The 16,077-nt window shown below is 40.2% G+C and overlaps 1 protein-coding gene across 5 annotated transcripts in view; it reads right to left on the bottom strand.

Moving 5' to 3' along the window:
• Window positions 1-16,077, bottom strand: part of LOC146455748 (alcohol dehydrogenase class-3-like) — a 90,873-nt gene that overhangs the window by 50,955 nt on the left and 23,841 nt on the right. Inside the window, exons 3-12 of one of the 5 annotated variants that reach the window (XR_014858960.1) lie at window positions 13,102-13,183; window positions 11,258-11,396; window positions 9,353-9,439; window positions 8,666-8,795; window positions 8,178-8,239; window positions 5,659-5,727; window positions 4,897-5,032; window positions 3,464-3,602; window positions 2,936-2,960; window positions 2,029-2,825 (exon numbers count right to left, since the gene is read on the bottom strand). Coding sequence is in view for 4 of the 5 variants with exons in the window: in XM_085093877.1 (XP_084950003.1) it covers window positions 2,936-2,960; window positions 3,464-3,602; window positions 4,897-5,032; window positions 5,659-5,727; window positions 8,178-8,239; window positions 8,666-8,795; window positions 9,353-9,439; window positions 11,258-11,396; window positions 13,102-13,183 (869 nt within the window). In the remaining variant the exon portion in view is untranslated. The other 4 variants (XM_085093876.1, XM_085093877.1, XM_085093878.1 and 1 more) reach the window with 4 other exon arrangements.

The raw sequence follows: 16,077 nt of genomic DNA, 5'->3' as shown, positions 1-16,077 counted from the left end.
AATTTTTTATTCGGGAATCTAGATTGCGTGTGAAACTTAAATCTTTCTCTTCGTTTGGTCAGAGATTGTGGAACTGTTTACAAGCCGACTAGCGTAAGCTAACGAAAAGAGCTTTTAAAAGAAAACTTCATAAATTACTTTTAACCGTATTTGGGATTGAGGACTATTATGTTGACGCCCATTCTTTAATATTGAAATTAATGCCAATAATTATCAGTACCCTATAGCTATGTGTTTCGCTACGTGTTTCGTTCAAAACTGTATGTTTTAGTCTTATATTATGGTGATTTTGAAGCAATATTTTTGTAGTCTTTCAGCTTTAAAACTTAAGATTTGTTTATTACTAATTATTGTGCCCTATATAGCTATGTGTTTCGTTTACAACTGCATGTCACCGTCTAACATTGAAGTGCCGATATTGTACCAATATTGTAGTTTTAATTTTTGTCTGTTACTAATACCCGCATAGATTAGCTAATGCTATACGCGGATTGTGTAAATTGTCTTTGTATATTTGTTGGAAATAATAATAAATGAATAAAATAGATAAAATAAAGTTTTATGGGATAAAACTGTGCTTTCTTGTCAATGTGCTGAGTATCAGGCGATATTTCGCGCGATTTCGATGGATAATATTGTTTGTTTGGTTCTTTTTTTAATTTTTCTGGCGTTCTAAGAAAACAGAGAAAAGGTTCTTTTTCAAATATTGGAGCATCGTTTGAACAAAAAAAAAAAACAGTTAAATCTTCGTGACAGTGATTTTGGAACCTTTTAAGGGAGTTTTCTATTTACAGCAACGGCGCAGCAAGAACAACAACAGCAAGTTGGTCCAACTTTATTTTAAAATATATTTTTTGAACAATTTTTTTTACAATCCATTTTGAAGCCCTTTTCGATGAGCCCACATCTTCGGAGACCCCGGGGTACATAGCCAAGATGGGGTGAAGGTTTGTCGGGCAAAATCAGGAGTAGTGAAGTTTACAAGACAGTAACATGGCGGGCGAAAAAATTTCGCTAGTCCCGATTCGCCCGTGAAATCATCGCGCTGTCCGGACTATCAGCTCCTTTGTCTCCGAAAATGATGAGCCCGGTAACTGGGAAGAATTTTGTCATAAGTTCATGCAAAATATAATATCAGTCCAGTTACCGAGATGAAATAAGCGCGATTCTTCGCTTTGACCTTCTATTCCTTTGAAAGTTTGTCGAAGTATTCAGGCAGCTGCGAAGCGCCATGCACCGACGCGAACATAAAAAGATTATCCACGTGAAAGTTTGCTTTCTCTCCCTGCATTTCTTGGTACTGAATCTTTTTGATCAGCGTCGAAATAAATTAGGCTTTTTCAGGTGACTTGTCCCGGTTTTCATCACCTTCCAGCAAGTTTACTTTGACGGATCAATTCAACCACTCTTTATCAGTTTAAACAACAATAATGGTAACAAAATGCAAAAATATGCCTAAGCATTAGTGAATAAGTTACAGTCATTTTCTCGACACCATAGGTTGCCATAGCAACATCATATCATACTTTAAGTAGATATAACTCAAAAACGAGCTCGGTGACCCATCCCCTCCCCCCTCCCTTTTTTATTATGGAACTGCAATTAGCATGTTCAGATACAGCTTTTTGCAAAGTTAGGAAAAAAAATTCTACCTGGAGATTCAGAGCCACCTTAAAAATCTCATTGGATAAGCCAGCTCCCTTTTTATTCCTCTGGACTTAGGAAATTGACAGGATATAGGAGTTGATTACAACAAATCAAATTAAGGTTACCGTATACATTTAGAGGTATCTCGCGTCCAAGGGATGTAGCGCGTCCGGTTTAAACTGTAGATGCCTAAACCCTTATATCAATTTAAAGCAAAAACAGCTCAAACTATACCAAGAATTTTGAAATAAAATGAATTGCCGAATTTTTAGCACTGTTTCCTCAAAACAGTTTTTTCAGTTTGGGAAGACACTTTAAAAAGCTGAAACTCAAAGGGAATTTGTTCGTCTGCCTTCAAATTTGGACAGTAGCTAGTTTAACATATAAACAACAAAAAAGTGTCTGCGAATTTTTCTTTCGAAATATTTTTTCTCCGAGAGCGTTTTTTGTACGATCACTCCACATCTTTTTTATCCCATTTCGAAAATGTTCGTAACTTTTCATTACGATTGAATATGGCAAAATGCAGACACGTTTTCTAGCGCTTTGGGTCCGGAAACTGAGGAGCAAATTAAATTAGCGAAATTCAAAATTCGCTTTGACTTGTAGCTTTCAAAACGTGATTCGAACGCTCGCATTTAGAGGTCGTGGAAAATTCGACAATTCATTCTATTTCAAAATTCTTGGTATAGTTTGATAGCCAGCTCTATAAGATTTAATTTGATATAGGGGTTAAGGTGTCTGCGGTTTAAACTGGACGCGCTACATCTTTCGGAAGCGAGACACCTCTGAAGGTATACGGTAACCTTAATCTCTCTACTTTTTGCTCTCTTTGCAATTAGCGAGTTATATTATCCATGCAGCAAATTCTCTGCTAATAAAACGTTTACACTTGTAACCGACAATCTGTGTCCTTGTTTTGAACTTGTTTTTCAACTCAGTTTACATTGAGTTTCTTTTTGTACGCATTTGTCAAACTAATGGCCCAGATTGTAAACTTACAAGCGTAAAAGGTTTCATCCGGTCCGTCGAGAAATTAAATTATAAATCTCAGTAGAGAACAATGATTTTTTAGTTTAGAAGAAACGTTTCGACATTGTTCAAAGTGTAAAACTTGTATAGGAAATTCACCCCTGGTCCGTCATCTTGTTTCGTCTTCTTTAGCATTATTTCACCCCAAGGGCAAGATAAATGGATATTTTATTTGAGTTAAATTAAAGACAACAATGCTAAAGATAATTTCCAATTATTTAGTCAACAAAATGTAAGTTGTTCATGGCAACATACCTCAAAAAAGAATAACCGTTCGAATGCTGAAACAAAAGAGCAAATTAATTAGTTTTGGGATTGTTAATTTGGATTCCATTGGCATAATAACACACGGCCGCTAAGCCAATCAAACCTCTTGAACTGCATTATTCAATGGTCCAGTATTTTTTATAAGACTAAAGACGAGATAGAGGGACCAGAATTACTGAGACAGTTTCCGAAAGCATTGGCATCGTGTCGAGCAAAACGTGGTCCAGTGGTCCAGTGTAATTTTTTCTTTTGTCAACCTGGCCCGCCTATATTAGTTTTAACTACCTGCGGCGCCAAGAAATTGTAAATGTAATTAAAACAACAACAACAACAACAACAACAACAAAAAATGAAGTTGAAAGTTGAAGTTGAAAGCAGCGGACGTCAATGGGGAAGGCCTACGTCCAACGATGGACATTTAGCGGCTGAAACTGAACTGAAATGAACTGGAAGGAAGTTATTTCGCAGTACATTAAATTTTTTTCTCCTTCACTTAGTAACAACAACACCAACAAACCTTTCTCCAGAGTGCATGAAGCGAAAAGCTTCATTTATTTGGTCCAGTGGCATTCTATGAGTTACGAGTTCATCTAGTTTTAAATTTCCTGTCATGTATTCTTCTGATAATTTAGGAATACTTTCCCGGCCTATAAAACCTGAAAGTATGAAAAAAGGGATTCAAAATTTTTACCTGTAATTGAATTAAGTCAAATCCAGACTTGGGACACCTGGTTATCACGTGTTATGACGTACATATCTCTCCACGGAGAGGAACTAAAATCCCGACGTAATTGTCGGAGCTAGGATAAATTCGGAGAACGGAGAATGCATCGTGAACGATATGATGTTAAAAAGATAAGCTTCAGAAATAGAAAAAGGTAGAGAACCATTTAAAATGAACATGAGAAAGTAAATATTTTACGCTAATTTTACTGAAGGCTTCGTATACTTGTCAGTACTCGTCATAAATCTTCGGATATTCTTTAGTTATCTTCGGAATACTTCGGGTCGTTTTCGCAAATTTTCGAAATCTTCGGGTTGTCATCAGAAGCCTTTGGATGGCTTTCGTTATGACCTCGGAAGGGTTCGTTCGGTTCTGGTGTGTCTTCGAGTGTCTTCAGTTGATCTTCGTGCTTGTTAAGGCCCACTTGCAGAATTCGCAACAAAAGCAGTATCATCATTTTCAGCGTTGAAAAATTCCTATAACTTTCCGCTCTAGAGACTGGTGTTTGACTAACTTTACTGCTGATAAGATCGCTAAGCTAACAAAATATTCAAGGTCTTCCCTCAGTTTAAGAGCACTAACTAGTTGTATAAAAACCATGAAATGTTATTTGCACCCGGGAGGGGGGGGGGGGGGTATATAAGGTATATAGGTATGTGCCGCCCCAAAGGGTATGGTTTTTGAGCCGTTTTTGTCTGAAATAGGGTATAGATTTTGACAATTACGGTCTGAAATCGGGTCGGGTTTTAGGGGCGGGGAACATTTACGAAAGCTTACAAACATATTTTACTTCTCAGTACTGGAATGCTGTTCTGTTATTCTGTTCCCGTTAGATCGATTAGTATATGTGCAAACTGTTTTCATGAAGGCACAATTTAAAGCTTGAATTATTCTAGAACTTTGTGCCTGATGCAATTCTTAGTGCTTTATACTTCCTTACAAAAAATATTATGCTTAAACGTAATATACTTTGTTGTGATTTCACTCGGATGCTATAATAATGTAACGATCTTATAAAACCATGTCTGAAAACGGGTGTATATTTGCAAATTTAGGTCTGAAAACGGGTATGAATTTTAGAGGTCAGGTCTGAAAACGGGTGTGGAAAATGGCATGTTTAGGTCTGAAATAGGGTCGGTAGGGTCGGGATTTGAAGACCCGGGCGGCACACCCCCACCAACAATTCCGAGGAGTACCCCCTCCGGGTATTTGCATGCCTATCATACCTCCAAGCTTTGATCCTTTAATAGTCCTTCCAAACAGAAATTGATAAGGATTTACTGTCAGTTCCTTGTTTCCTCCGATTATTCCGACAATCACAGTTGTTCCCCAAGCCGGGTGACTGGCTTCGAATGCGGCTCGCTACGAAGAAAAAAAATTCGCCAAGAAGAAAAAAGGCGGGCATAACTACACATTGATTCAATATTTCAAACTAAGTTCACTACATCAATCAGAATCAGTTTCTCAAAAAGACAGCTACAGAACTCCCCCCCTCTTCCTCCCCCGGGGAGGAGGAATGAACTCGGTCTCAATGTCCCTGGGTGCGGTTTCTGCTTTCGCCGACTTTTAAACTTCCACCTGACCAATTTTTGACAGGTAGATTTTTTAGGAAATGGAATATTCCAGTTTTTAATGAACAAAATGCACCTTTGTTACAGTGACTTTAATGTTTTAAGTTCTTTTTAGTTTTCTTTTTTTGATTTAGATTACTTTGCAGTCAATTTCAGTGGTGCGTTTTCTGAAGTTTCAAGAAAAGCCAGAAATCCAAGATGGCGGATTGAAGGTAGCCGCCATTTGGCAATCATGACGTATTTTCCACGTGTTACCTCGTTATCACTTCCCCTTGTTGGCCTCAAAGGAAACATCTTTAGACGTACTATCTATCATCCAAATTTAATTGTTATAGCTTCAATATTCTCGGACTTTTAGTCGCATATTAGCTAAATACAGCTTATTTTCTAATTCATTGTTGCTTCTGTTTATCTTACCATAGTTTCGCTCTTGCCAATGCATTCAAAAGTGTAATCCAGGCCACCCTCGGTCATTTCTAATAAGACCTGCGAAAGCGAATGTCATTTGGGCTATCAATAGTTAACAATTATTCACCGAAGTGGAGGTGAATAGTGGTGATTATTTACCGAGCCGCGAAGCGGCGAGATAAATATCCACCACTTTCACCGACATTGAGGTGAATAACTGTTTTGGTATATTTCACACAAGCTGAATAACTAGTGGGCCAAAAAATTTCTTTATTTTTGAAAGTATACCGACAAATGGTGGGAAATTTTAAAATCTCGCGCCCCGCGCGGTAAGCGATTTCTTGTTGTAGAAAGTTCTGTCTTGCTTTCTTGCAAACAATTAAAAACTTTTCGAGGCACTTATTTAGTCGCTAAGGTGTCATTTCTTCAATTGTTGTGTGAAGTTTGTCTGATTTTGAAACCATGCTGCAAAACATTTGATGTTTCATTTTTTATATTGTTATTATAGTGCTCGGCAGTTTTCGTAAACAAGGCATTGTAGTTTCATTTTTCGCCTTAGAATACGAGGTTGGAAAGATTAAATAAGTTACCATTTAATGCCGTCAATCTAAACTTTGTTGCCATTTTTGTATTTTTTGTAACAGCTGCCTCGTTTATCTAAATAAAATCCTCTTTAGTGACGGTGGCGAAATGGGAAGCCATCTTGTTTCTCTTCGGTTGCTCGGAGGTGAATAGTACTTGGCAAATCACCTCCGAGCTAGCCAATCAGCGCGCGCGAAAGGCACTATTCACTTGTGTGGTATATACTAATTCGTTTTACAGTTGTGTCCTTAGTGACCTGGTATTTGATTGGAAGAGAGGCTGGTGGTTTTCACATGTAAACATTTGGAAAACACGGAGGATTTTACCAAAACGAAGTCGACTCCAGCCTCGCTTCAACTCAAAGGCCAGGTCACTAAGCGCACCCCGTAAATTAGGTTATTATGACGCAGTGTGAGTAATTTTTGCCAACCAATCATTAAGCGTGGTAGCGGAAAACCGAAGCAAATACGATTTGGTTTTGACTGTCAATTGAAAACTGTTCCATACCCGCAACCGTCCCGATTTAATCGGAAATGTCCCTAGCTACTTTTGAGCTTGCGAGCGTAAAAGATCGGAACTTTTTTAGGAAACTGTAATTTTACCAAATCCGATATGATAAGTTGACCTGTGAAGATGATTTTCTGTTTAACGAAGAACACACAAAACTGTTATTTGCGGGACTTAATTTGGTTTAAAAGGTTACTTGCTCTTAATTTGCTTGTAAGGAACAGAATGTTTTCTTTAGGGACCGATCGTTTATTACGTCCTAGGGAGGGGGGGGGGGGGGGGGCGGTGGTTTCCTAAAAAATCGAGTGTATGAAAATTTTACCCCCCAAAAAATCTTTCAAACAAAAGTTTTACCCCCCACTGCAATGACCCCCATGGTTGCCATGGTGGTTAAATTGTTGAGAAGGTCCTGGGGCCTGTTTCTCGAAAGACCCAGTAACTTACCGGGCCCGTTTTTCGCCGATTACAGAACGATTACAGACATGGTACTTCGCCAATGTTTTCATAGAATAATAAGATTTTAAAATTTAGTATTCAAAGCTAACAAAAATTGACTTCTGTTGAGAAACATTTGTCACCAAAATTACTTATCGGGCCCGGTAAGTTACCGGGTCTTTCGAGAAACGGGCCCCTGGGCACAACGCTTGGTTACACGCGGAAGTCGCTAGCTCTCTGAATCTGAACTGGCAAGAGAAACAATCAGAAGTTAGGCAAAATTCAAGTAAGGGAACGTAGCTTAGAATATCTCTTCAATGTCTTTATAATAACGATGTTTTGTTATTGCTGGAGTCTATTCTTCAGTCGTCAAAAGAAGGTACACAGAAGGTCAAAGCAGCTCGGGGTTTGAGAGCAGTACAGGAGCATTTGATGAATGGATGTGGATCAAGGATGTGGATATATAGATTTTGAAGAAGCCTACCATCTCTATTCGTCTTTTGGTCAATTTTTTTGCCCAGAGAAACAAGCCTTCAGAGATAAACTGCTTGATGAAATACACCGTTTGCCTGTCTATGTCATTACTCAACCTATTACGTGCAAGATCTTTGTCGCTCTGAAGAATTGTAGCGATATGGAGAAGTAGCTAGTTGATTTTACCAACTCTAGGATTGATGAGAAGAATGATTGCGAAATACATTTAGTTGGTACCCTTAAAATTTTACCCCCCTCACTTTTCGTACAGGGTAAAAAATTACCCCCCCAAAAAGAGCTCGTTTAAAAAAATTACCCCCCCCCCCCTCAAAAAACACCGCCCCCCCCCCCTTCCCCTAGGACGTAATAAACGATCGGTCCCTTAGCTGGTCGGGGGAGGGGAGGGGGTGAAGGGTTGTAAGGTTGACAGGTATGCCGCTCTATCGCGACAAATTGGTACTCATTTCGCGGGTCATTTGAATAGTTCTAATATAAGATGAACTGGATAATAAAATTTTGTGCTTCCAAACCTGCTGAATAGGCTTGTCATAATTGTTAGGGTTGAGACACTCAGTGCAGCCCAAATCTCGAGCTAAAAGAGAACAAGAGAATGCTAATTTGACATCCGCTGTATATTTCTTATTGCCTAGTCTCTGTAAGGCTTTCTCCCAGCCCCTCACGATCAATACATTTCGGTGACGTTACCGAGTTGAACGCTTTTTCGCTCGGACCACGTGACCCGAAACGGATTGACCGAGATGAAAGACGGAGAGAGGCCTAGGAGCTAGGCAATATTTCTTCGTCGAGACACACCAGAACGCGATGACGGATTTCCATTCCGTGATTCCCCGCGAAAATACGATCGTGAACCACGTGTGTCGCGAAGAAAATTTGTTTCCATCAAAATGCAATCGGAATTTCTACCAAGATCTGGGTAGGAATTACGTCATCAGTGCGGAATATTTGCAGTTGTTGCTAAGACTCTGTTTGCCTCTTTACCCAGGTTATTATCACCTACCTACTGTAAATTTGCCAGGCTTGATATCAATCCCAATGATCCTTGCGGCCCCAGCAGCTTTACAGCCCATCACAGTGGCTAAACCGACTCCCCCCAGTCCCCAAACGGCCACTTTGGACCCAGGCTCTACCTAAGGAACGAAAGATAATTCCGAGAGAGAGAGAGAGAGAGAGAGAGAGAGAGAGAGAGAGAGAGAGAGAGAGAGAGAGAGAGAGAGAGAGAGAGAGAGAGAGAGAGAGAGAGAGAGAGAGAGAGAGAGAGAGAGAGAGAGAGACCATAAAAACCCAACGAAATAGGCCATTCCCGAGTTGCTTTGAACCTCGTTATGAAAGCGAAGCTAAGTGCAAAGTTTTCATCACGCCAATTAGTTTTCATTCATATGCAAACAAAAATAATTTAATATGAAAAGTTTCGCACTTAGCGCCGATTTCATGACGTGGTTCATAGCAACTCGGAAATGACCTATAGACCCTTATCACTCTGCGGCCATGTTGAGTCTCAGGAGAATAAAAAGCTTTATTTTAGCACGGCAAGTCTCGCCCAGGCTTGAATTCAGTGCAAGGCTTGCCGTGCAAAAACAAAACTGTGCAAAAACGCCCTGTGATAAAGGTTTATTGTACGTCTCGAGTTCAGTTGAAAAACGTAGCTCAATCGAAGAGGAAGTGGAGTCTAAGATCAATGTTGTACCTTAGCTGTGTTAAGTGCCGCTCCATACCCTGTCAACACGCAGCAACCAAGGAGACACGCCTTGTCGAGTGGAATATTCTCAGCTATCTGTAAATATGAAACCTAATCATTAAATTCCTTTTTAAAATCAGTTTATTACATATAAAGCTATAATCTCGTATCCTGATCTCAGTCGGTCTGCCTGACTGTGGGAGATCTGGGTACGAGATTAATAAAGCTATACTGTAAATTCTTCTTCTCCCTATTTTATTTAACTGCACAGAGGTAGTGGCCAACACGAAAGCCTTGCTCCTTTGGCCACTACGCACTTCTTCCGTAGGTAAGAAGGTAAGGTAAAATCATTAAGTAAATTGCTCTGTACGTTTAATCTTTTCTTACTGTAAAAGATATTGTATTTCGTTGTAATCAGTGTAAATAAAAAATTGAATTGAATTGAATTGTAAGTTTCTCTGAGGTTCCGGTGGTACGCCACAAGTACCTTACTTTTCTTAGGGATGAAAGAGCGAGTGAAACACACGAACACGTGGGAAAATGTATTTCCACGGGGGAACGGGACGTCCCTTGCTTCTTAGTGAAACACACGTTCACGCGCGAAAAGTGTATTCCGACAGGGACACGCGACGTCCTCATTTATCTCAGGGAGAGTAAAGTGAGCAAAACACAAAAGCACGCGCGAAAATTTATTCCCACGGGAGCACGCGAAGTCCCTTGTTTCTCATTGAAACACACGTTCACGCGCGAAAAGCGTATTCCAACAGGGACACGCGACGTCCTTATTTATCTTGGGGAGAGTAAAGTGAGCAAAACACACGAGCATGTGCGAAAATTTATTCCCACGGGGACACACAATGTCCTTTGTTTCTTAATGAAGCACACGTTCACGCGCGAAAAGTATATTCCAAAAGGAACACGCGACACTCGTTACTTTCCCTGGTGATTGTAAAGCGAGCGAAACAAACACACGAACACGTGCGAAAATGTATTTCCGCGGAACACGTGACACTGAGACAATTTTCGCGTCCGCTCGCGTGGTCGCTTGCCTTACTTTCCGAAAGAAAATTAAGAGACTACTAGTAGTCTATGGCGGTGCTGCTGGTTTCTGGCGGTGGGGCCTGGTTACTAGCTGAGGCACATTGGGCTACCGCTATCAGTGCTCTGGCCTTTTATTTGAGGGTCTTTTTGAGGGGTCTGGTTTTTGGGTATAGGACACCTCGCAGAGGACCCGAGTCCTGTTCACGCCCTTCCCATAAGGCCTGTCTAACGAAAAGGGTCTTAAAATTAATCGACCTAAATGAATATCTCACTTAGTATGAGGCTAGCATTTTTGCGACGCGGTGGCTGTAAGTTAAGGCTCTATACACTCGAGCATCCTAATGATTGGATTTCGATAAACTAGTTACATTGATTCATTCTTTAACGAGTATATATAAAAGATACGCATTAGAAAAATTAGCTGGCCCATTCGTTCTCGAAATCATTCTTTTACTGAAAGCCATGTAAATTTGCTCTAATGCTGATTGAATCAATAGAAAAGAACTTTAGTGAACTTTAATAAAAGCTACTGAGCAGTTGCTTCCTGCGGTGCTGTTTGTTACGCTTTACAAGACGCAATTTTAGCTTTTACTTCTGTGGATAAAATTCTGAAGTGTGGCCATTCAAATGAAAGCTACTGAGCAGTTGCTTCCTGCGGTGCTGTTTATTACGCTTTACAAGACGCAATTTTAGCTTTTACTTCTGTGGATAAAATTCTGGAGTGTGACCATTCAAATGAAAGCTACTGAGCAGTACTTTCCCGTGGTGCTGTTTATTATGCTACATAAGGCAGTTCAACTTTTGAGGCTGTGGATGTCGTACATTTTACTTAATTTGCTAGTTTGCCCGGTTTCGAACTCAAGTAGATCATACCTTTACAACAGCTATTTCAGGAAGAACAGAGTATTCACTGAATGTGCCGGTACCTAACCCATAATAGTGGTACACTGGCCTTCCTCTGCATGTGAGTCGTGTTGTACTATCGAGCATTGTACCCAAGTCAACCACGTTACTGAAAAGTATAAAAACATCAAAAAAATTATTTTCTTCGGTTGAAAAGTCTTTACCTCCCTTCCTCTGGACCCGGGTGGGGAATTCAATATAAAAAGGTAGAGGATAATCGTCAGAATTGTTTTAGAGCCCCCTGGAGGTACCAGAATCTCGAGTAGGGCGTGGCTCAGATTCATCCCCCCCCCGCCTCACTCGAGGTACCAATTAAATCTTCCATCCATTGTAGCAACCAGGAGAACATGAGGTAAGAGAGTGAATTCCAACGCTCCATGATAATTAAGATGATCAAGGTAATGATGTAATCATTGTACCTGAAGAAGGCTGGTTTGGCCAGCTGAAATATAGTACACAACCAGTTAAAACAATTTTACGTTGTATCGCTCCCTGCTTTTATATCCTTTGTTTCCTATGTTACGCTGATTAGATCACTAGCTTGATCCAACATATACTAGCAGGATTATCGTCCACGGTTGCTTGCTTGAATATTTAATAGGGGGAGCAGGGATGGCGCAATGGTGAGAGCACTCACCTCCAACCAATATGGCCCGGGTTCGATTCCCGGACTCGGTGTTATATGTGGGTTGAGTTTGTTGTTGGTTCTTGTCCTTTCTCCGACAGGTTTTTCTACCGGTACTCCGGTTTTTCCCTCTTCTCAAAAGCTAACATTTCCAAATTCCAATTCGATCTGGAATCTGAGGGCCACAGGTTTGTCAATCGTAACAGACTGTAACGTGTCACCCTCGTTAAACAAAGTTCATTTATCTATTATTTATTTATTTATTTATTTATTGATCTATCTATCTACTACTAGATTCCGAAGTACGCTACGGGAATACAATAGTTATTTCAATCGCATTCCCATGACCGCGCCAACGAGATCACCTCTCTAGTTAAGAGACGTTATCGCGTTGCAGTCTCACGTTAAATTGGTCATTTTCTACAGGGACATGTACATTCTCTTGGGCCCTGTCCAGACTAGGTTCTGGTGTCAGAGTCCTAAAAAAGAACGTTGTTCAGAGTCCTTGGTGCCCGTTCACATTCGAGCCAATAGACCCTTCTCCAAAATGGCGGCAACACATTTGAATGAGTTAAAATTGAACTGAATGAAAAACTGATACCAGCACTGGAAAGGCTAGGGCACCTTTACTTTAGTAACCTTACAAAATTTCGGCATATAAGGTATTATATCAGCTTAGGAAATGTAAGATGAAATTTGACAAATTTACAGACGTTTGGGTGACTGGGGGTATACGTCATACGCCCAGTCATACAAACGTCTGTAAATTTTTCATTTTTCAACTTATATTTTCTTAGCTGAAACTTTGCAGGGTTACTAAAGTAAAAGTGCTCTTTCTAGTACTGGTATACGTTTTTAATTTTAACTTATTTGAATTTTCAGCCGCCATTTTGGAGAAGGGTCTATTTAGCGCCAAGCATTTTGTTTACTGCATCACAGGGAGGTATGGGGAAAGAGCGCGGGAACTAAGCATCCTGTACAGACCAGTGCCAGAGTACTACCCGTTCAGGTAGAACCCATGACGGTGTACGGTGCGGAGATTTATGCTCGGAGACAAGAGAAAAAGTTCTGTTCAGACTAGTGCCGTGATTAGCACTGCACCCGGGCACCTAGTGTGAACGGGGCATCAGCTTTTAAACTATAAATCTGACATCGACATGCACAGATAACAAAATAATTTTTAGCTTACCCGCAGCACAGATTTGTCTTAGGATTCCTACAATAGGAGCATTCACCACAGTTGGTGATCCACATCGGTATCACGTGATCACCTAGAAACAGCCATAAAGTCAACTCAATAAGGACCCAGGGGACACTGAACAATGGAGATTTGACGTCACAGTCGATTACCTGAAGTATTTAAAGGGAAGGAATTATATAGAGGGCCACTTACTTACTAACTAGCTAGGTCTTGGTTTTCCTCTCTTGGAAGGCGATCTAAGTGGCCGTTACAACGTTTTATGGGAGTATTGTCGGGCTTGAGCTGCCGATGAAAATCGCAAGTGCAAACGAGCGGCGATTTTGGTATGATTTGGCTGCGATTCGGGCCGGTGCGATGTTCCCAAAAACACCGTCAAATTGCATGACTGCTTCGAAAATGTTAGAAACCTCTGCGGCATTGTGGCCACGAGTCGTGTTCAAATCGCTGTGAAATTGTCACTAGTTTATGAAAGCGATTTTGATCGCCATTCCTAGAAAGGCTAAGCGCGAGAAAAACTGCACTATCAAGAGCTACAAAGAGCGGCCCAAAATATCGCACATGTAATGCATCGGTTATTTCCAGCAGAGCGACTGAAGACAAGGGCCCGAGGAGAGGGTACTCAAGAAAGCTTTATACGGGTAGGCTCCGCACCGAATTCGAAGTTCAAACCATTACCCTTTTGTATGTCATGTTTGAAAGGAAAGGTAACCCTTTCATATAACCTTCCACAAGAAATGGTACCCCTTTCAAATACCTACAGTGGAAACACTTTCTTATTCGTTGGGTCTATTCGGATATTTTTAAAAACCCCTTTAAATACCTAAATGGCAGTTTTCCCGACTCTTTTCTATACTTCGGCTCGTAAAATCGTTACCCTTTTATATACCTCCACTCTGAAAAAGGTACCCCTATCGGGCGGAACCTCTTCATACAGTCCATTATCGGGAGAAAGCCCTCCGGGGACGAGGACGACGCTTAATCGGGAGAGGCACTTTTTATTATTATTTTATAAGATGAATATTGAATCAAAAAATGATATATTTCATTTGTTTTGAAGCAGGGTTAGTGTAGCAAAGGGCCGATCACCTCCCACCCTCCCCCCCCCCCCCCCCCAGTTTTTAAAGCCTGAGGAAGCTAATCTCGAGTTTGACATGAACATTGATTTAAGTCTAATTATTCTTTACCATGCATAATTTTAGCTCCTTAAAATCAGCTTTTAAGTGGTAGAATAACAAAATCTCCGTTAATTTTTAATCGCACATTAGCGCTAACCGGCTTTTAGACTGTTCACAGTCCCCCTATTTTTCCGTGGGATTTTCGAGACTTGTACGCTTCGATGTAACTGCCGCCATCTTGGTTTGTAAAAGGGAACGCAATCTGGGGAGAGTGTCCCTGAAACTACCGAGGTGAGCAAAACTGGGGAGGCGGCTTCCCCTTCCTTACTCAACATACCCTGACTACAACGCTCGATCGATGGTACAACTCAAATGCAGAGGAAGGCCAATGCACCACTATTATGGGTTAGGCACGGGCACATTCAGTGAATATAGCGCGTTACAAAAGAACAGTGTACAACGCACTTTGGGTCAAGTGCAGTTAGCGTTAATTGTTTGTTATCTGCCAGTTGTTATCGCGAAGATTTTGCGCCTTGAGAGAGGAGTGTCGTCATTCCTTTAAGTCGCTAGGTTTTACTCAGGAACTTTGGTTGCCATAAACTCGTCATTGAACCCGATTCTTTACTGTTGGAAGATCAGAGAAGTGAGACGAGCAGTAAAGGACACAATCAGGGAACTTTTTTGTTGATCGAGTTAATTCTTACAATAATGTTTGACTTTATAATGTTTCTCTGAAGCATGGTAAAATTTAAAGCTGAAGCACTGCACTTTTTCAATTGTACTTTGTAAGTTTTGTATAATAGTAGAATACTGTCTTTTTAACGCTCGTAGCATAAAAAAATTGTATTCGTCTAAAATTGTTATAACTCAGCGAGTGGAAGTCGAAAACTATCTACAGGTATAAACTGTATCATTCAAACAAACAAGCTACTTTGACAAAGGAAGTCCACATGCAGAAGGTTGAGAAGTGTTCAACTAAGCCAACCACAAGAAAAAATCCAAGGAAGATTGGCTATTAGCTAGTTCCCAAAATTCGAGACAGCAAAGTTAGTACACAATTCTACAGTCCAGGGAGGCAGATAGAATTTAACTATGAATGAATTAAAATTGTGAGGTTTTCGTTTTTGCTTTGTCAAAGCAAATCCGTCTCTTAATTATTAGAGGAAAAAGGCATTTCTATTTTAATTTTACGACTGTTAAACAAAAGCTTAACAGTTAACAGTCATTGGCTAGTTGTTTGTGACATTAAACTAGTTATGAATAAAATTGCTTGATGATTTCTTATCTTTAAATTTGTTCAGTTCAGTCCACGTTCCGTTTGATCTCCCGGAAATGCAGACCAAGGGAACGAAAAATGAGTCAAACCGGAAAAAACCAAAACTGGAAAAGAAAATTCAAAAGAAAAAGCTTCATAATCGGGTCTTGTTTGGGATATGCGCGCGTAAGTGTTAGTTAGCAGCCAAATTTCGTCAACACGTGATTATATTTCGTATACCACCACTGTTCACGTGATCGATCACCGGCGTAAAATTACAGTCGATCTTCATGGACGTATTTATGCGAATAATTCAAAGTGGCAAAAATAAATCAACAAGAACTTTCCAGAATTTCAATCAAACTTTGAAAGATCTATGAATGTAAAGATAGATTCCGGAACAGGAAGCGAATGTCAGCTTAGGATCAAATAGGACTAATTTCCATGATAAAAAGGGAGATTTTGAGGCTTGAATGATACGAACGCGTCGAAGCGTTTAGTTATTTGCTTATTGCTTGCATTAACGACTGTTAAAACACTTGCTTGAGAGAACCCGCTACTCATGTTGATACCACAATTTCCTTTTTTTTCTTT

This window comes from Pavona decussata, unplaced genomic scaffold, assembly GCF_977016875.1.
Source record: "Pavona decussata unplaced genomic scaffold, jaPavDecu1.1 SCAFFOLD_270, whole genome shotgun sequence".
Classification (NCBI taxonomy): domain Eukaryota; kingdom Metazoa; phylum Cnidaria; class Anthozoa; order Scleractinia; family Agariciidae; genus Pavona; species Pavona decussata.
The sequence above is the reverse complement of the archived record's forward strand: the minus strand, read 5'-3'. Positions and strand labels throughout refer to the sequence as shown.